This window comes from Coregonus lavaretus, assembly GCF_964263955.1.
Source record: "Coregonus lavaretus genome assembly, contig: HAP1_SCAFFOLD_854, whole genome shotgun sequence".
Classification (NCBI taxonomy): Eukaryota; Metazoa; Chordata; class Actinopteri; order Salmoniformes; family Salmonidae; genus Coregonus; species Coregonus lavaretus.
In genome coordinates this window covers 1-21195 of record NW_028166959.1, presented here as the reverse complement: position 1 = coordinate 21195, position 21195 = coordinate 1, and the positions used below count along the sequence as shown (strand labels likewise).

The following is a 21195-nucleotide window of genomic DNA, read 5'->3' as shown; positions in this document are numbered from 1 at the left end:
ACTGTCTGTTCTTACGAGGAAGCGCATAGAGTATACAAGAAGAGAGTCTTTGTCTGCGAGGACCACCCAAACGAACATCTTTTTTAAATCATGCCCAGGGCTTTATAGCAACCCTGGTTGAGGTACAGTGAATTTATACCTGCACCTTTTTCAGCAACTATTCCCTCATTAGGCTACAGAATCCACTAACACACACTCGCTTTAATAAACATTTTCAAAAATCAGTCAGATGCAAAAAGGGCATATTATTTCATCTTTATGTATAAACTACAAAAAAAGCAATGGATAGAAATAAAACAAATTGAAACAAAGCTATGACAACGTGTGCAATGTCTTCTACACAGGGTCTGGTGTGCTATCACTCCAACCAAACATTTGGAAAGTCCTAGTGAATGACTTGGATGAATCCATGAAGTTGAAGACGTCCTATCCATTCATTTCATCCGTCTACCCATCCCTCCACAGCAGTAACTCTGTGGTTCTGCATGCACTTTCGTCACAGCATGAGTTGTCCGATTATAAAGGAAAGTCACTTCAATAAAATCAAGTTCCATTTTCCTCCTCATCAAGTAGAAATACACACAGTTGATTGCAGCTACAGTTTCAGTTACAGACAAGCTTATTAAGGATTAGTGTGGATGCAATCACAATAAAATACACTACATGGCCAAAAGTAGGTGGACACCCCTTCAAATTAGTGGATTTGTCTATTTTAGCCACACCCATTGCTGACAGGTGGAAAAAATTGAGCATACAGCCATGCAATCTCCATAGACTGGCAGTAGAATGGCCGTACTGAAAAGCTCAGTGACTTTCAACTTGGCACCGTCATAGGATGCCACCTTTCCAACAAGTCAGTTCGTCAAATTTCTGCCCTGCTAGATCTGCCCCGGTCAACTGTAAGTACTGTTATTGTGAGTGGAAACATCTAGGAGCAACAACGGCTCAGCCGCAAAGTGGTAGGCCACACAAGCTCACAGAACGGGACCGCCGAGTATTGAAGCGCCTAGCGCGTAAAAATCGTTTGTCCTCGGTTGCAACACTCACTACCGCATTCCAAACTGCCTCTGGAAGCAACATCAGCATGAGAACTGTTCATTGGGAACTTCATGAATTGGGTTTCCACACAAGCCTAAGATCACCATGCGCAATGCCAAGCGTTGGCTGGAGTGGTGTAAAGCTCGCCGCCATTGGACTCTGGAGCAGTAGAAACGCGTTCTCTGGAGTGATAAATCACGCTTCACCATCTGGCAGTCCGACGGACAAATCTGGGTTTGGCAGATGCCAGGAGAACGCTACCTGCCCGAATGCATAGTGCCAACTGTAAAGTTTGGTGGATGAGGAATAATGGTCTAGGGCTGTTTTTCATGGTTCGGGCTATGCCCCTTAGTTCCAGTGAAGGGAAATCAATGACATTCTAGAAATTCTGTGCTTACAACATTGTGGCAACAGTTTGGGGAAGGCCCTTTCCTATTTCAGCATGACAATGCCCCCGTGCACAAAGCGAGGTCCATACAGAAATGGTTTGTCGAGATCAGTGTGGAAGAAGTTGACTGGCCTGCACAGAGCCCTGACCTCAACCCCATCGAACATCTTTGGGGTGAATTGGAACGCCGACTGCGAGCCGGGCATAATCGCCCAACATCAGTGTCCAACCTCACTAATGCTCTTGTGGCTAAATGGAAGCAAGTCCCCGCAGCAATGTTCCAACATTGTGTAATGGTTTTTCAGAGAACATATCAGTGAGTGATTCAATCATTGACACACTGACGATTGTCAACGTCAACATTTCAAAGGCGGCACATGGCATCATGATCTCACAGGACCTAGTGTGTGTGCATACATACAGGTCATACACAGCTTTATATATAATAAACTCGAGTAACTAATACAAGTTGGGTCAATAACATTTAAAAAACATCACAGTGGGCTAGTAGTGGTATTACATTCTTAGAGATACGACAGAAATAAACCAAATAAACAGAAAGTAATGATCTATGCAACACTGTTATACATTCCATATACTGTACATGACTTCTACAGACATGCTAGGTATCAGTAGGCCTAATATTGAACACCACAGACCATTGGTCTTCCCCCTCCTGGAGAACTACAGGATGAGTACACTTTGGTTCCAGCCCAGCACTAACCCACCCGATTCAGCTAATCATGGTCTTAACGACTAGTTAAATCAGGTAGGTTGGTGCTGGGCTGAAACAAAAGCCTGCAGCCCTGTAGCTCCCCAGGACGAGGCATGGAGACCGCTGTCTTGATGGATGAAGTATGAGAGGGTTAGCTCCAGTGTATGTAACAAAGGGATCAAAGACACAAAAAATACAAACTAATTTACAAATACAAACTAGACTAGAGGGTGGGTTAAAAAAGAACTACAGGACACAAAGAAAACCTACAAATCCCAGGAAGATAACCTGGTTGATGCTGCTGCACACAGGAAATATAAATGAATCATAAAAATGTTTTAAACAGTTGTTTCAGTGTTTCCTGTTAACATAATTGAAATCTAGGGAACTACACAGTAATTATTTATCTCTGTTAAAACTGTCTAATCCTCCATACTTTTAGTACATTGTAATAAAATACAAAGTTAAAATGCATGTGCATGTGAGTGGTCATATAGACATACATATCTACTCATATACACCAGTGGCGGCTGGTGGGAGGAGCTATCGGAGGATGGGCTCATTGTAATGGCTGGACTGGAATAAATGGAACAGAGTCAAACGCGGTTTCCATATGTTTGAGGTGTTTGATACCGTTCCATTAATTCCATTACAATGAGCCTACACTGATGTACACACTTCTCTCACACAGACAGCCCCTCGCAGGGGCGTAGGCATGGGGAGCGAGGCCCACCCAATCACATTGAGCAAAACAATTTATTTTTTTACTGCTCTTTCCTTGTCATTGTTCAAAATGGGACCTTATTTGTAGAGCCCGACCGATATTATCGGCCGATATTAGCCTTTCACAGAAATATTTTTAGCGGCCTTTATTCCACAGATAAAGCGCCAATATTATATACATAGAATAAACAAATACGTCTGCTCCATTTTCAATGGTTGCCTGAAGAGGGCACTCTACCAGCATCTCATTAAACATCATTCAGCCCTAGGCCACAATGTGAGAGACAGTAGGCATGGTGGTTTGACGGTGAGTAGCTTGCCACAGCCAGCATAAGTAAATAATCAAAAGTACACTTCACCAAGCAAGCAGCCCTGTCCTCATCACATTCTCACTTCGTTAACGTTAGCTGGCTAGCTAGCCAGCAAGGTAGTTAGCTTAGCACAGATTGCTAGCTAAGTTAGCTATGTATGTGCCAACACTGGACTGGCGCCAAAGCAAACACTTGTCCTTGATACAAAAAGAACACTGATACTGTCAGGGCCTATTATGTTAGCTAGTGGGCTAATTTAGTTAGTTTTCCAAAATATGCAATCTTCAAAAAGCAAGACAGGTGGCGCAGGTCTATCATTCAGGCCATGTGCTTGCATTCATTATGAGATAAGTAGCTAATGTTAGCTCGCTAAACTAGAATGTGACAAAAACCAGTGCAGCAAGAATTTGCCTGTATAAACATTTTCAGTCATCAGCGCATGCCATTTGCAGTTGAAATTTATAGCCAATACATTTTGTATTGAATAACAGTGTAATGTACATATGGTTTCTTTAAGAAAACATTGTCGTAATGAACAGCTAGCTTGTGCTTGTCGTAACGTACTCTCATTGCAAGGTTGCCATAAAGTGTTTGTTTACATGACCTTTGACTGTTGTAAACACTGTATTAAATCTACTCACCCTTACTGTGGTTTAGCACAAACAGTTTTTCATACTTATTATCCACTGCCATAGATAGACATTTTGACCTAAGAAGGTCAACTAAACAAGTTTTGTATTCACTGTCATATTTATAGAGAATATAATTGATTTTTGGTGGATATCCTGTAAACCAAATACAATGTTCTTAAATAATGTTAATTCTAATATTTAGTTAAGAAATCATCATTTAGAGTACCTGTTAATCCTTTGAAGCACAGTTTGTGAAAAAAATAATAATTTGTTTTTCATTCAACCTCTAAAAAACAATATCTGTGACTTCTACCTCCCTAAAATTGGTATCGGACCCAAAAATAAAATATCGGTCGGGCTCTAATTATCTGTCTTTTTACCTAAACGTGTAAACACCAACAATTCATAGCAAGCTATTAAACTGTACATTTTCCTCTGCCCCATGGCAAACTTGCATGAAATTAGCTTTCAAAACAGCAACATTTTCTTTCAGTCTCACGGCAAAATTTGTAGAATAGCATGAGATTAGCTATAATACTGCACATTTCTCTCTTTGCCCCATGGCAAAATTACAGGAAGTTAGCTCCTTTCCCCAACAACAACAAAACATTATAATATTTTTTTTTAAAGGCCCACCCACCGAATTTCTGTCTACGCCACTGCCCCATGGTTGCCGTGATTGTTGTGTAGAGTTGTGTAGTGGTTGTTGTGTAGTTGTGTGTCTGTGTTCAGGCTGTGGTAGTGGTGTAGTTGTAGTGGTTGTTGTGTTGTGTGTCTCTGTTCAGGCTGTAGTTGTGTAGTTGTGTGTCTGTGTTCAGGCCAGGTTTGGCCTCTAGGTCTTCGTCTTCAGCTGTCTCTGGTCGTAGGCAGCGAGGAGGGGGGCGGAGCTTAAAAAAATCAGAGACGTAGCAAACCTGAGAGAAAAGGATAGTTTATAGTCAGTAGTGCTGAGCGATTACTGCTTTTTGAGGTCAGTTTGATTATTAAAAAATAATTATGTTTTCGATTTCGGTCACTATTGTTTTTTAAAACATTAAATGCACTATGCATTGTGGGTTGAATGCTGTAACACAGATTAAAACAATTAATAAAAGTCCCATGATGGTAGTGACTGCCCATTACTGCTCATCACTTATTAACCATAATTTATTCACATTACTTTAATAAAATCTCAGATGTTGTGTATATTACATTTGTTTTATTTGATGACTTTATTATTTCATTCCAAGTCATCATCTCATCTCTATAGAGCTGCTGCCTATGCTGTCTGACAAAATCCCTATTTTAGTAGTTCTTCAAAGTAAATAAGGCATACTTTTCTGACTGCTGAATACCAACTATCAATCACTTAGATCATGTCTTTTCTGGAACCTACAACTCCCTACTACATCGCACAGTTCGGCTTGATCTGATTTATCTCTAGAGAAACTGCGCAATGTGTGCATTGAGCTAACAGAGAAAAAAAAAACGAAATGGAATTCAAATAATTGAACCGACATCAGTCAATTAGTTGTTCAAAAACCGAAAAATTACAGACATTTCGGTTAATTGCTCAGCACTAGTAGTCAGACGTGTACAAACACACAGACACACACACACCTCCTACAACCCCCTATACACACACTCACGTTGAGCACAGCGATGAGAGTTCCCTGCAGCAGTCCCACCAGTACGTCGCTCCAGTGGTGTTTGTAGTCGCTAACCCGTGTGTATCCAACATACACCGCAAACGCCACGAGGGAGAACTGCACTGTGGGTCTGACCAGACGAGTCCACTTCCCCTGCATACGGGCTTGCACATACAACTATACACACAGGACATATACACAGACATGAATCGTCATCTCACGTGTGTATGAAACTCACACAAATATAAAAAAACACTCACCGCTAGAAACAGCATGCTGTACATCCCGAAGGCAGAGTGTCCGGAGTAAAACGACAATCTGGAACACAGAGGACATAAACTCACGTTGACATTGTATGACATAGCAAGAGAAGAAAGAAAGACGGACAGAAAGACGGACAGACCTGGACTCTGTGACGTTTCGAGGGTTGCCAGTACAGTTGAGTTGCAGCATGTACCCAGAACACACCGTGGGATTACACACAGACAGGAAGTTAGGGCGTGGCCTGCCTATGGTGAACTTGGCCAGGTCAGTCAGTGATTGGCTCACAGCTGCTCCAAACAGGAAGGTCCCCACCACCTAGTAGAGGCACAGCACAGGCCAATTTAACCACTTTCCCAAACCAATGAAATTGGGAAGAGGCAGCTAGCCAATCCAAGCTAAGACCACATATTGTCGGCCCAAAACTATGGCCTGTGTTCCAACTGACCTTATAGAGAGCTGACATGTACTGGTTAAAGTTAGAGTTGGAGTGGAGACGCTTGGAGTACACCAGGTACGCTTCTCCTGTAGTTATCTATGGAGAGAGAGAGAGAGGCAAACTCATAGCATAGTGTGCCATTTTGTACATAACCATCGAGTTGTTCATCAAACTTACTATGACCATGGAGGAGGTGATGGTGACTGCAGCCATTGCCCTGTGAGAGATGGTGTCTCTTCTGTAAGGATATCTGATGCTCTCGTCATCACAGTAGATACCCCTCTGGTACGGACTGAACATCAACGTCAAGACCGCTGACGGAAGGGCCGCTGGGAAGGAGGGAGAGAGATAGGAAGGGGCAAGGAGAGGCAGAGAGAGGAGGGGTGTCAGAGTGGGTCAAGGGAGACGGTATCAACATGGTGCTGAACTTGTCTCTGTATAGGCCTAGGTGAGGTTGAGGTTTAAGAAACTGGCTCAACAGGCTCTGACAGACATGTTTAAATCTATCAGCTGGACAGGAACTGTGAAGGCACATCTAGGCACTTATTGGTCAGCAGTATATCAGTGACCTCTGTCCCCTGGAGAGGAAGCTGCTAGCTGCTAGCTATCACCACACACACGCGCTCCAAAGATTGTATCGTATGACGATGCCTAGAAACTGCTTCTCCAATAGAAATCCCCAATCACGCTTGTAGGCGATGTCATGGCAACATTGGCTAGCTAAGCTCAGAAACGTCATCGGGTCTAACGGTCGTCTCGATCCGAACTGCGCATTTGCAGGCCGTCAAATCAAAATCACTTTCACACAAGGTTGGAGTAATAACACGTTCAGCTATTTAAGACATCTAGGTTGTGCCTTTAGATTTAGAGAAAATTAACAGCTAAGGAAGCATTTTTCACTTCTCCCATTGACTTCCCAAACCCCTGTCTGGTCTGTTGAGTCTGCTTGGCGAAAGCGTTCCTGGAAGTATTGCAACGTTAGGCATCTGGGTTTAGATCATCTCTGTGTGCGCTCTGATGCTCATGCACACACACACACACTCCCACACAAACACATCCATCACCATAGATACGCTGTTAGGCATAACAGCCTTAAACTTTCCCCACTGAGCTCTGCTGACAAGGGCATGGGAGCTGACTACCGGACGTGACACACACACGCGCATGCATGCACACACAGAGAATGGGACATTCATTGTGTATTTATTTATGCACAAAGTTATCATGAGAAATTCCCTTAAACTGATCTCTCACGGAAGAGACCTTGGACTTTTCCTTTAACCTCGCTCTCTCTCTCTTTCTTTCACTCCCTCGCTCTCTCCCCATAGTTCAGTGACTCACAGACCAGAGCAGAGAGACTGGCACCAAGATAGTTTTATAGTCTGTCTCTTAACTGACAATACAATGGTGTACACACACACACACACTCTCTCTCTCTCTCTTAAATCTGACAGGACAAAGGTTTTAGACACCCTGATGCCAGGAACTCTGTAAACTTTAAAATCCTTTTCCTGTTTTCATGAACCCTGTCACTAGACAACATGCTCCCCTGATGCAAACTGAACTTCCACCAGTCATATACTGAACAAAAATATAAACCCAACATGCAACAATTTCAAAGATTTTACTGAGTTACAGTTCATTGAAGGAAATCAGTCACTTGAAAGTTGGTGGAGGAGTATTTCTCCAAATCAGTAAATTGAAATCAATTCATTAGGCCCTAATCTATGGATTTCACATGACTGGGCAGGGGAGCAGCCATGGGTGGGCCTGGGAGGATATAGGCCCACCAACTGGGGAGCCAGCCCCACCCAATCAGAATGAGTTTTTCCCCACAAAAGGGCTTTATTACAGACAGAAATACTCCTCAGTGGGTGGGCCTGGCTCCCAAGTGGGTGGGCCTATGCCCTTCCAGGCCCACCCATGGCTGATCCACTGCCCAGTCATGTGAAATCCATAGATTAGAGCCTAATGAATTGATTTCAATTTACTGATTTGGAGAAATAATCCTCCACCAACTTTCTTCCACACCGATCTCAACAAACCATTTCTGTATGGACCTCGCTTTGTGCACGGGGGCATTGTCATGCTGAAATAGGAAAGGGCCTTCTTCAAACTGTTGCCACAATGTTGTAAGCACAGAATTTCTAGAATGTCATTGATTTCCCTTCACTGGAACTAAGGGGCCTAGACCGAACCATGAAAAACAGCCCCAGACCATTAATTCCTCCTCCAATAAACTTTACAGTTGGAACTATGCATTGGGGCAGGTAGCGTTCTCCTGGCATCCGCCAAACCCAGATTAGTCCGTCGGACTGCCAGATGGTGAAGTGTGATTCATCACTCCAGAGAATGCATTTCCACTGCTCCAGAGTCTAATGGCGGCGAGCTTTACACCACTCCAGCTGACGCTAGGCATTGCGCATGGTGATCTTAGGCTTGTGTGCGGCTGCTCGGCCATGGAAACCCATTTCAGGAAGCTCCCGACGAACAGTTCTTGTGCTGACGTTGCTTCCAGAGGCAGTTTGGAACTCGGTAGTGAGTGTTGCAACCGAGGACAGACAATTGTTTACGCGCTTCAGCACTCTGCGGTCCCATTCTGTGTGCTTGTATGGCCTACCACTTCGCGGCTGAGCCGTTGTTGCTCCTAGACGTTTCCACTTCACAATAACAGCACTTACAGTTGACCAGGGCAGCTCTAGCAGGGCAGATATTTGACGAACTGACTCGTTGGAAAGGTGGCATCCTATGACAGTGCCACATTGAAAGTCACTGAGCTTTTCAGTAATGCCATTTTACTGCCAATGTTTGTATATGGAAATTGCATGGCTGTGTTTCTATGGTTATAATAAAGTGCATTCGGAAAGTATTCAGACCCCTTGACTTTTTCCACTTTGTTACATTAGAGCCTTATTCTAAAATTGATTAAATTGTAGTTTTTTTCTTCATCAATCTACACACAATACCCCATAATGACGAAGCATACAGGCTTTTTGAAATTTTAGCCTTGTGTAGGTCTACAATCTTGTCCCTGACATCCTTGGAGAGCTCTTTGGTCTTGGCCATGGTGGAGAGTTTGGAATCTGATTGATTGATTGCTTCTGTGGACAGGTGTCTTATACAGGTAACAAGCTGAGATTATGAGCACTCCCTTTAAGAGTGTGCTCCTAATCTCAGCTCGTTCTGTATAAAAGACACCTGGGAGCCAGAAATCGTTCTGATTGAGAGGGGGTCAAATACTTATTTCCCTCATTAAAATGAAATCAATTTATAACATTTTTTACATGCGTTTTTCTGGATTTTTTGGTTGTTATTCTGTCTCTCACTGTTCAAATAAACCTACCATTAAAATTATAGACTGATCATTTCTTTGTCAGTGGGCAAATGTACAAAATCAGCAGGGGATCAAATACTTTTTTCCCTCACTGAATGTAAATACGTTATTTCTGTTTTCTATTTTTAATACATTTGCTAAAATTTCTAAAAACCTGTTTTCGCTTTGTCATTATGGGGTACTGTGTGTAGATTGATGAGGAACAACATTAATTTAATCAATTTTAGAATAAGGCTGTAACCTAAAAAAATTTGGAAAAAGGGAAGGTGTCTGAATACTTTCCGAATGCACTGTATGCGGACCTAAGCTTGTCGCCTGCATTCCCGCCTTTGGGACAACAACTCACATTGTTAGGGCGGAGACATGAGCATCTCGTCATTATATACAGATCTCTGGTTTCAGCCAGTTGCGAATTAGAAAGGAAATAAAATCATTCAAAATACTTTACCAGAGAGCTTGACTTAGCCATAGAGGATCATTAACTTGTTTTAAAAACAAAATGTGGAATGTTTCAAATCAGAAGTGTATAGGCTATTTGGGAAGCCATCAATCTGGGCAGCGCATGTGGCAATAGGCTTAGCGAAAAGCATCTATAATGTGTTTTGAGTATAATTTAAAATGTTGAGACAAGAAGAAGGGGAGGGGTGTGTTGGGGAGATATGGGCATCTCTCTCCAGAATGCATGCACTCAGCTCTCCAGAATGTGCTCCTCTGTCTCCCACCAGTTCTTGCACATTCATTGTTTCATTTGTTTGCCCTTTGTTTATTTTGATAAATTCCCCATTACAATTTGTAACCAGTAGGACTAGTAAATTTACCATTAATCCCCGTCATTTGGTTACATACATTTCTGTTAATGCATGTACAGTGCCTTGCAAAAGTATTCATCCCCCTTGGCGTTTTTCCTATTTTGTTGCATTACAACCTGTAATTTAAATGGATTTTTATTTGGATTTCATGTAATGGACATACACAAAATAGTCCAAATTGGTGAAGTGAAATGAAAAAAAGTACTTGTTTCAAAGAATTCTAAAAAATAAATAACAGAAAAATGGTGCATGCATATGTATTCACCCCCTTTGCTATGAAGCCCCTAAATAAGATAGTGTAACCAATTAACTTCAGAAGTCACATAATTAGTTAAATAAAGTCCACATGTGTGCAATCTAAGTGTCACATGATCTCAGTATATATACACACCTGTTCTGAAAGGCCCCAGAGTTTGCAACACCACTAAAAAGGGGCACCACCAAGCAAGCAGCACCATGAAGACCAAGGAGCTCTCCAAACAGGTCAGGGACAAAGTTGCGGAGAAGTACAGATCAAGGTTGGGTTATAAAAAAATATCAGAAACTTTGAACATCCCACGGAGCGCCATTAAATCCATTATTAAAAAATGGAAAGAATATGGCACCACAACAAACCTGCCAAGAGAGGGCAGCCCACCAAAACTCACGGACCAGGCAAGGAGGGCATTAATCAGAGAGGCAACAAAGAGACAAAGATAACCCTGAAGGAGCTGCAAAGCTCCACAGCAGAGATTGGAGTATCTGTCCATAGGACCACTTTAAGCCGTACACTCCACAGAGCTGGGCTTTATGGAAGAGTGGCCAGAAAAAAGCCATTGCTTGAAGAAAAAAATAAGCAAACACATTTGGTGTTCACCAAAAGGCATGTGAGAGACTCCCCAAACATATGGAAGAAGGTACTCTGGTCAGATGAGACTAAAATTGATCTTTTTGGCCATCAAGGAAAATGCTATGTCTGGCGCAAACCCAACACCTCTCATCACCCCGAGAACACCATCCCCACAGTGAAGCATGGTGGTGGCAGCATCATGCTGTGTTGATATTTTTCATCGGCAGGGACTGGGAAACTGGTCAGAATTGAAGGAATGATGGATGGTGCTAAATACAGGGAAATTCTTGAGGGAAACCTGTTTCATTCTTCAGGAGATTTGAGACTGGGTCGGAGGTTCACCTTCCAGCAGGACAATGACCCTAAGCACACTTCTAAAGCAACACTTGAGTGGTTTAAGGGGAAACATTTAAATGTCTTGGAATGGCCTAGTCAAAGCCCAGACCTCAATCCAATTGAGAATATGTGGTATGACTTAAAGATTGCTGTACACCTGCGGAACCCATCCAACTTGAAGGAGCTGGAGCAGTTTTGCCTTGAAGAATGGGCAAAAATCCCAGTGGCTAGATGTGCCAAGCTTATAGAGACATACCCCAAGAGACTTGCAGCTGTAATTGCTGCAAAAGGTGTCTCTACAAAGTATTGACTCTGGGGGGGTGAATAGTTTGCACGCTCAAGTTCTGTTTTTTTGTCTTATTTCTTGTTTGTTTCACGATTAAAAATATTTCGCATCTTCAAAGTGGTAGGCATGTTGTGTAAATCAAATGATACAAACCCCTCCAAAATCAATTTTAATTCCAGGTTGTAAGGCAACAAAATAGGGAAAATGCCAAGGGGGGTGAATACTTTCGCAAGCCACAGTATTAGTAATTTACCATTCTCATTCTCAGAGTGGAAACGTTGTTTGCAGAGTTCAACCTGCTACACTTGTGAGAAACAAGTTTTTATTTATTTCATAACCATAATTTAGGGAGCGCCCACGCCTGAGCACACCAACCTGCTGAGTTGATACAATGTTGCACTTCACTAGCCATAGCTCAAATCAAGACTGATAGAAAGGCAGGCAGAGTAGAGATTCATGCAATTGAAATAACCAGAATTTTCATCAGGATATGTTCTACTGTTTTTATTTTGTCGGCTTTAGGCCTATGTATTTTACTTAGTTGATGATGGAAGTTATTGGCCTACTTGCTGCATTGGCCTATAGGCTATCTCTGAGTTCCATGCGCTCATTTCTTCCAATGGATCACGTTGTAGCCTATCAATGTGTCCATATGGCAAAGGCTGGCGCTCTTGCATTAGTTTAATTTTAACTTTTAGATTTTTATTACGATTTTTAATGATGAACCATGTGACAATAGTTTTGAGAAACGAAAAACGTTATTATTGAAATGAAACTGTTCCACGAAAATGCAAATACAGTATAAAAATCATAACTGGCACGCAGATAGGTAGAAATTGTATTACTTGTAAGCTTCCCCAAACTTGAAACTCACAAGCTGTCTTTATCATAATAGGCCACCATTGTAAATAATAATTTGTTCTTAACTGACTTGCCTAGTTAAATAAAGGTTCACTTTTTTTTTTTTTAATAACAACCATTAACAACCTTTGTGCAAGTGCGTGCACACAGGAGGTCCCGTGAAAAAAACGGGCCCGCCTATAGAAATCAAATGCCCATCCAACTGATTCGTTCTGGCGCCGGCCCTGCTCACACTGTCACTCATCAGCGGCTTATGAACAGCATGACTATTTGGTCAACCTTAATTCCGCTAGGTCAAGCGTGCACTCAGCCACTTTGAAGTGTACTAACTGGTATTTACTTTGAGGTCATGTCGACTTTGTAGGGTGCTAGGATAACAGTTAGATAAGACAGCTCTCTGGAGAATAGTGGTGAGGGTGAGGTGTGAGTGTGCATGTGTGTGTATGGGTGGGTGGCACTCCGCTGCAGTGCCAGAGAAATAAACACACACAAACATATAATTTTTGTAATCTCCAGTTTTATTCCAGTAAGGTTGTTGCTCCAGTGTTATTGTAGCCAAGGGTTGGGTTGAACCAAGATTGTTCCTCTCTCCAGAGAGTGGGCTGAGCTGGCTTTGATAAAACAAGGGAGGAGAAAGGGGAGTGTGTGAACAAATAGATGCAAGATTAAAACGCCAACACTATTAAGACAATGTCGTAACAATTGATTCAGTAAATCTGGAACTGATTTTGAACAATTCAACCCTGTTGAATGGCATATATTGTAACAGAACTGGTGACGACCTGTACCTGGGATCCAATGGTACTGGAGACGTTTTAATGAACCCAAAGGAAAACTGATTCAAGTATTCTCTTCGGTATCTTCTGAAGAGGTTAGTTTGTAGCACACATCTCTACCTTCCTCAGCGATGTAGGAAGAACAACGATGTTGCACAGACTCAGAGGGCTGTGCGTTTGTGTGTCCAGTAGAAGACACAGGAAGGAGAGTCCATAGTCTGTCTTCTTTAACCACCTGCCCCACACAGTGATCTTGGCCTAGGGAGTATGTCTTCAGTAACAGAATGGACAGCGCGTTCAGAGAGAAAGAAGAGGGGATAACATTGTTTCACTCTTTCACAATCTCATCTGGCTAGATAGAAACTTCCAGATTCCTCCCTGAGAAAACAAACATGGAGGAATGTCTAGTGAGATATGACACATGATCAACTTCCTCCTGACCTCTGTCCTCACAGGAAGGAGGAACCTAAGAAGTGTTCCTGTTATTCTCCAGACTAGAAGCCAAAAAACGTACACAACCCTACTGTCCTACTAGTCACATCCAACAGCTACAACACACACACTCACACACACACACACACACACACACACACACACACACACACACACACACCGCTTGATTAAATCTAGACAATAGAGAGATTCCAATAGGGAGACAGATCAGGAAGAGGATCAGTACTCTATGGCTGTAGTAATCCCGCTGTACTGTCAGAATCCTGGTTATTTTCCACACAGGAAAAGTCTACACCCCCCCGCTTCCCTCGCTCTCTCACACACACACACACACACACACACACACACACACACACACACACAAATAGTTGTCAGAGAGATGGTGTGTGTGTGTGTGTGTGTCAGTAAAACAGCAGGAGAGTATCTTCTGTAACTCTAGTTGTCAGCAAAACCCAGAAAATCAAACAGATAAATAACAAACTAACAACAAGTTGGTATCAGTCTATAGTTTGATGCTGATGCTCTTCTTAACCCCAAGTCACATAAATAACAGTAATAACTCAGACAGAGCAACGGCAGCTGTTTTAGGTCTCATATTTCACTTCCAGAGAAAGTTTGATGACCCAAGGTCTTTAAAGGACTGTGACCCCCATCACAGCAAAGTTCCGGGAAGAAAGTGAAAAACATTGACACAATGTGAAACTTCCTTAATTTAGATTCCTTAGAATGACCCTTAGAATGAACATGATCATTGTCTTCCAATCACATTCTTCCAGAGTGTGTGTACAGGTCTTACATCAGCAATCTGACCCATTCACACAATCATCAGTCAATATTGAACGATCTAAAAGGTCCAAATGAAGGATGGATATGTCAGGCCCTGTTGTTATGCACATATCAGCAGAAGGGATGATTGCTTGGTTTGGGTGGCATTTGGTTGGTATTTTTGTTGAAAGACTGTTGCAGAAAGAACTCAATGTGCCTCTGTGTGTGCGTGTGTGTGTGTGTGTAAAGTGTCTGTCTGCAGTGATAACAAGGCAAAGGACAAGGGGCAAAGGAGAGGAGAAAATAGTAAAACAGAGAGAGAGAAAGAAAGTGGATCGAGAGACAGTGAGTAAGAGAGGGAGGAGAGGGAAAGAAAACATGAGAGAGGAAAAGCTTTGTCAGATCTGCTCCAGTTTGTGGACTCAGCACATTCCTACCATATTAATTACACAGTGAGGAAGCTGGGCTATGCCCTTCAAACACACACTAACAAAACACACATGTATGCACACACACACTAAATAAAACACACACAACCCTGTCTTACTCTTATCTGAACTGGGAATAAAAAAATCCCAATAGTTTTCTTATCACTAATTGTAGACTGATTACTGCTACCCCTTAGACCACTACAGAGAGAGAGAGAGAGAGAGAGGGGGGAGGCAGACGAGATGAAAGGAAAATAAGATGGAGAGATTGAGGGAGGAAATAATGAAAGAGGAAAAGAGAGGGAGTGATTTTACTGTCGTCAGACCCCAGCCCAGACACAGCCCTCAGTGTCAACAAACATGGTTATGCCACAAGGTGATGTCGTCTTGCATTACCCATCTCATATGTATATACTGTATTCTATACTATCTTAATAATGTTTACATATCTTGGATTACCCATCTCATATGTATATACTGTATTCTATACTATCTTAATAATGTCTACATATCTTGCATTACCCATCTCATATGTATATACTGTATTCTATACTATCTTATTAATGTTTACATATCTTACATTACCCATCTCATATGTATATACTGTATTCTATACTATCTATTGCATCTTAGCATATGCCACTCTGAGGACATTGCTCATCCATATATTTATACACTGCTCAAAAAAATAAAGGGAACACTAAAATAACACATCCTAGATCTGAATGAATGAAATAATCTTATTAAATACTTTTTTCTTTACATAGTTGAATGTGCTGTCAACAAAATCACAAAAATTATCAATGGAAATCAAATTTATCAACCCATGGAGGTCTGGATTTGGAGTCACCCTCAAAATTAAAGTGGAAAACCACACTACAGGCTGATCCAACTTTGATGTAATGTCCTTAAAACAAGTCAAAATGAGGCTCAGTAGTGTGTATGGCCTCCACGTGCCTGTATGACCTCCCTACAACGCCTGGGCATGCTCCTGATGAGGTGGCGGATGGTCTCCTGAGGGATCTCCTCCCAGACCTGGACTAAAGCATCCGCCAACTCCTGGACAGTCTGTGGTGCAACGTGGCGTTGGTGGATGGAGCGAGACATGATGTCCCAGATGTGCTCAATTGGATTCCGGTCTGGGGAACGGGCGGGCCAGTCCATAGCATCAATGCCTTCCTCTTGCAGGAACTGCTGACACACTCCAGCCACATGAGGTCTAGCATTGTCTTCCATTAGGAGGAACCCAGGGCCAACTGCACCAGCATATGGTCTCACAAGTGGTCTGAGGATCTCATCTCGGTACCTAATGGCAGTCAGGCTACCTCTGGCGAGCACATGGAGGGCTGTGCGGCCCCCCAAAGAAATGCCACCCCACACCATGACTGACCCACCGCCAAACCGGTCATGCTGGAGGATGTTGCAGGCAGCAGAACGTTCTCCACGGCGTCTCCAGACTCTGTCACGTCTGTCACATGTGCTCAGTGTGAACCTGCTTTCATCTGTGAAGAGCACAGGGCGCCAGTGGCGAATATGCCAATCTTGGTGTTCTCTGGCAAATGCCAAACGTCCTGCACGGGGTTGGGCTGTAAGCACAACCCCCACCTGTGGACGTCGGGCCCTCATGGAGTCTGTTTCTGACCGTTTGAGCAGACACATGCACATTTGTGGCCTGATGGAGGTCATTTTCCAGGGCTCTGGCTGTGCTCCTCCTGCTCCTCCTTGCACAAAGGCGGAGGTAGCAGTCCTGCTGCTGGGTTGTTGCCCTCCTACGGCCTCCTCCACACCTCCTGAAGTACTGGCCTTTCTCCTGGTAGTGCCTCCATGCTCTGGACACTACGCTGACAGACACAGCAAACCTTCTTGCCACAGCTCGCATTGATGTGCCATCCTGGATGAGCTGCACTACCTGAGCCACTTGTGTGGGTTGTAGACTCCGTCTCATGCTACCACTAGAGTGAAAGCACCGCCAGCATTCAAAAGTGACCAAAACATCAGCCAGGAAGCATAGGAACTGAGAAGTGGTCTGTGGTCACCACCTGCAAAACCAGTCCTTTATTGGGGGTGTCTTGCTAATTGCCTATAATTTCCACCTGTTGTCTATTCCATTTGCACAACAGCATGTGAAATGTATTGTCAATCAGTGTAGCTTCGTAAGTGGACAGTTTCATTTCACAGAAGTGTGATTGACTTGGAGTTACATTGTGTTGTTTAAGTGTTCCCTTTATTTTTTTTAGAAGTGTACAGTGAGGGAAAAAAGTATTTGATCCCCTGCTGATTTTGTACGTTTGCCCACTGACAAAGAAATGATCAGTCTATAATTTTAATGGTAGGTTTATTTGAACAGTGAGAGACAGAATAACAACAAAATAATCCAGAAAAACACATGTAAAAAATGTTATAAAGGGGGTCAAATAAGTATTTGACCCCCTCTCAATCAGAAAGATTTCTGGCTCCCAGGTGTCTTTTATACAGGTAACGAGCTGAGATTAGGAGCACACTCTTAAAGGGAGTGCTCCTAATCTTAGCTTGTTACCTGTATAAAAGACACCTGTCCACAGAAGCAATCAATCAATCAGATTCCAAACTCTCCACCATGGCCAAGACCAAAGAGCTCTCCAAGGATGTCAGGGACAAGATTGTAGACCTACACAAGGCTGGAATGGGCATAAGACCATCGCCAAGCAGCTTGGTGAGAAGGTGACAACAGTTGGTGCGATTATTCGCAATTGGAAGAAACACAAAAGGACTGTCAATCTCCCTTGGCCTGGGGCTCCATGCAAGATCTCACCTTGTGGAGTTGCAATGATCATGAGAACGGTGAGGAATCATCCCAGAACTACACGGGAGGATCTTGTCAATGATCTCAAGGCAGCTGGGACCATAGTCACCAAGAAAACAATTGGTAACACACTACGCCGTGAAGGACTGAAATCCTGCAGCGCCCGCAAGGTCCCCCTGCTCAAGAAAGCACATATACAGGCCCATCTGAAGTTTGCCAATGAACATCTGAATGATTCAGAGGAGAACTGGGTGAAAGTGTTGTGGTCAGATGAGACCAAAATGGAGCTCTTTGGCATCAACTCAACTCGCCGTGTTTGGAGGAGGAGGAATGCTGCCTATAACCCCAAGAACACCATCCCCACCGTCAAACATGGAGGTGGAAACATTATGCTTTGGGGGTGTTTTTCTGCTAAGGGGACAGGACAACTTCACCGCATCAAAGGGACAATGGACGGGGCCATGTATCGTCAAATCTTGGGTGAGAACCACCATCCCTCAGCCAGGGCATTGAAAATGGGTCGTGGATGGGTATTCCAGCATGACAATGACCCAAAACACACGGCCAAGGCAACAAAGGAGTGGCTCAAGAAGAAGCCCATTAAGGTCCTGGAGTGGCCTAACCAGTCTCCAGACCTTAATCCCATAGAAAATCTGTGGAGGGAGCTGAAGGATCGAGTTGCCAAACGTCAGCCTCGAAACCTTAATGACTTGGAGAAGATCTGCAAAGAGGAGTGGGACAAAATCCCTCCTGAGATGTGTGCAAACCTGGTGGCCAACTACAAGAAACGTCTGACCTCTGTGATTGCCAACAAGGGTTTTGCCACCAAGTACTAAGTCATGTTTTGCAGAGGGATCAAATACTTATTTCCCTCATTAAAATGCAAATCAATTGATAACATTTTTGACATGCATTTTTCTGGATTTTTGTTTTGTTATTCTGTCTCTCACTGTTCAAATAAACCTACCATTAAAATTATAGACTGATCATGTCTTTGTCAGTGGGCAAACGTACAAAATCAGCAGGGGATCAAATACTTTTTTCCCTCACTGTATATTCTTATTCCATTCCTTTACTTAGATTGTGTGTATTAGGTTTTTGGTTGTGGAACTGTTAGATATTACTTGCTAGATATTACTGCACTGTCGGAACTAGAAGCTCAAGCATTTCGTTACACTCGCAATAACATCTGCTAACCATGTGTATGTGATCAATACATTTGATTTGATTTGATTTGTTAACAAGGACCAGCTTGCTTAACTGTTAAACAACCCTACTCTCTCACTCACTAAATACCACGGGATAAAGAGTTAAATAAAGCTTAAATAAAAAAATAAAATTTTGAAAATAAAGATAGCAAAGGATTGTGGCAGGAAGACAAAGAGTGGGGGATTGGGGGAAGAAAGAAAGGGATGGAGAGGGAAAGAGGTGGATGGAGTGGGAGATGGAGAGAGGGAAGGAGACTGTCCACCCAAATATCTATTCTAAACTACAGATCCTGTAGACTTGAGAGTCCAGTGCAAGTCCCAACATGCAAACCCCGGCTCTACACACAGCAACCACACTGGATGCCACAGGGCAAAGCCCAACAAACAGGACACTTTCCATGGAAGGCCAGTCAAAATAACAGGTATTCCGTTACAAACGCGCGCGCACACACACGAGCCATTACAGCTTATTTTTAAATGGTCATCATAAATGTATTTTAACTGTGAAATAGTAAACTTACAATCATAGTAATTGTGACTATGCATGTTGTGTTAGTATCCCATGCTGACTGATGACTTTAGCCTACAATCTATTTGAATCAATAAAGATCAATGTTACACCACTCCACCAGGCACTGTGAACACCTGTAATGTGCTGACAGACAACGAAAGAATCAATGAAACAAGATATAACACGAGCAATGCTGACTCTCTATTCCTATTACAATACTATTGCAGTGTGTGTGTGTGTGTGTGTGTGTGTGTGTGTCTTTCTGTGTGTGTGTCTGTGTGTAACACAGAACACCTGTTCTTCTTACTGGAAAGTGTCCTGCATGTTGGGCTTTGCCCTGTGGCTTGTGTGTGTCGCTTGCCTAAACATTGTTTACAAAGTCCCCCACCTTCTCAGTCTTATCCAGTATTTACCCAATAAACAACTATTTGATTGATTTATCGGTGGCTAGTGCTACCCTATTGCGTTGGGCATGTAGACGGCGGAGAGAGCGTGGTGTCCTTCGGTAATACAACAAATAATGTTATATCAGCCATGTTATTAGAGAGAGAGAAATAGGGCACTTACCGACAACCACACAGAGAACATCAACTAGAATCAGCATATTTTTCTTGTGAACTGGTAGTTCCGTCATCTTCACTCTTCTACTTTCTCAGAAGAAGAATGATCAAAATTGCATAAACGTTATTGGGAGAAGTTTAGTTGCAGAGGTAAGATAAAAATAGTGTGAACAAAGAGATTTGCTTGTTCTTCCGGATTTCGTTCCCGTAGCCTACCTGGCCTACCTGTTTAGGCCTACGCTCTATAGGTGAGTCGGGGAAAGACGCGACTGCAGTCTACACCACACACACTGAGTGTCCAGCGCTGTCAACGCACGGAAATGTGTGGGTAGCGCATTGTCCACACGCAAGCAGAGATAACAAAAAAATGAAATCGTTTCCTTTGTGGAAAATTGAGAATGGGCTACTTTTTCCTAGTGAAGGTGTGTGTGCGTTTACATTCTCTCACTCTCCACTCCCCAGATCTGACGTCAGCGCTATTGTGAAATGAAAAGTGAATCGGGCAACAGGGAGGAGTCAGAGGATGAAGAGATAAAGCCGTGTTGCAGCAACATCCAGAAAAAAAGAAGAAATAAGTTGCAAGATAATTGAGATGGATCATGGAAGATTTAGGCTTTCTGATAATATATCAATAATTATAAATAAATTAAATGACTTTTACCCCCCACACCCATAATTGTTTTTGTTGCCTCAGGGCAACGCTGTGCCATTAGGGTAGGCTAAAACACCAAGGAAAATCAGATACAGAACATTTGTTAAGTGAAATATAGTAGAAACAAGCACTCTTTTCATAAGAAAATACATGTTGGGCATAACCTAGTATTTCACTGCTTTTCCAACCTGATTCTGGGGTACATTCTTCTTCGCTGTCACTGTCCTCAAGCTGACTGTCCTCACTATCAGAGGGTATGATCCTACTGCTCCATTATGCTCCTTTCGCCCATAGAATGTCCCTGTGTCCATTGCCTGTACATGTCAGTGGTTATGTTGGCAAAAACATTGACCAAGGCCATCATTTTACATCAAATTACATATCTTTCATTGAGTATGATATTGCATTGAAAAGTAGCCTAAACTCAACTTAAAAACGGGAAGCATAGAAATAATGCACATAGAACAGAT

At 42.7% G+C, this 21195-nt stretch overlaps 1 protein-coding gene across 2 annotated transcripts; it reads right to left on the bottom strand.

The window, feature by feature from the left end:
- Nucleotides 1–1700: 1700 nt before the first annotated feature.
- LOC311114073 (phospholipid phosphatase 2-like) lies at nt 1701–20539 on the bottom strand. 2 transcript variants are annotated; one of them, XM_084189349.1, is made up of 8 exons: nt 20299–20513; nt 20081–20164; nt 6313–6464; nt 6145–6231; nt 5839–6014; nt 5696–5753; nt 5436–5612; nt 1701–4721 (listed from the first exon to the last, which is right to left on the bottom strand). In XM_084189349.1, the coding sequence occupies exons 2-8, from the start codon at nt 20145–20147 to the stop codon at nt 4536–4538; spliced, it is 903 nt and encodes a 300-aa protein (XP_084045475.1). In that variant the 5' UTR covers nt 20148–20164; nt 20299–20513; the 3' UTR covers nt 1701–4535. The 2 variants fall into 2 exon arrangements, with proteins under 2 accessions (XP_084045475.1, XP_084045474.1); XM_084189348.1 differs by having other exon boundaries at nt 20081–20539.
- Between the last annotated feature and the right edge of the window lie 656 nt (nt 20540–21195).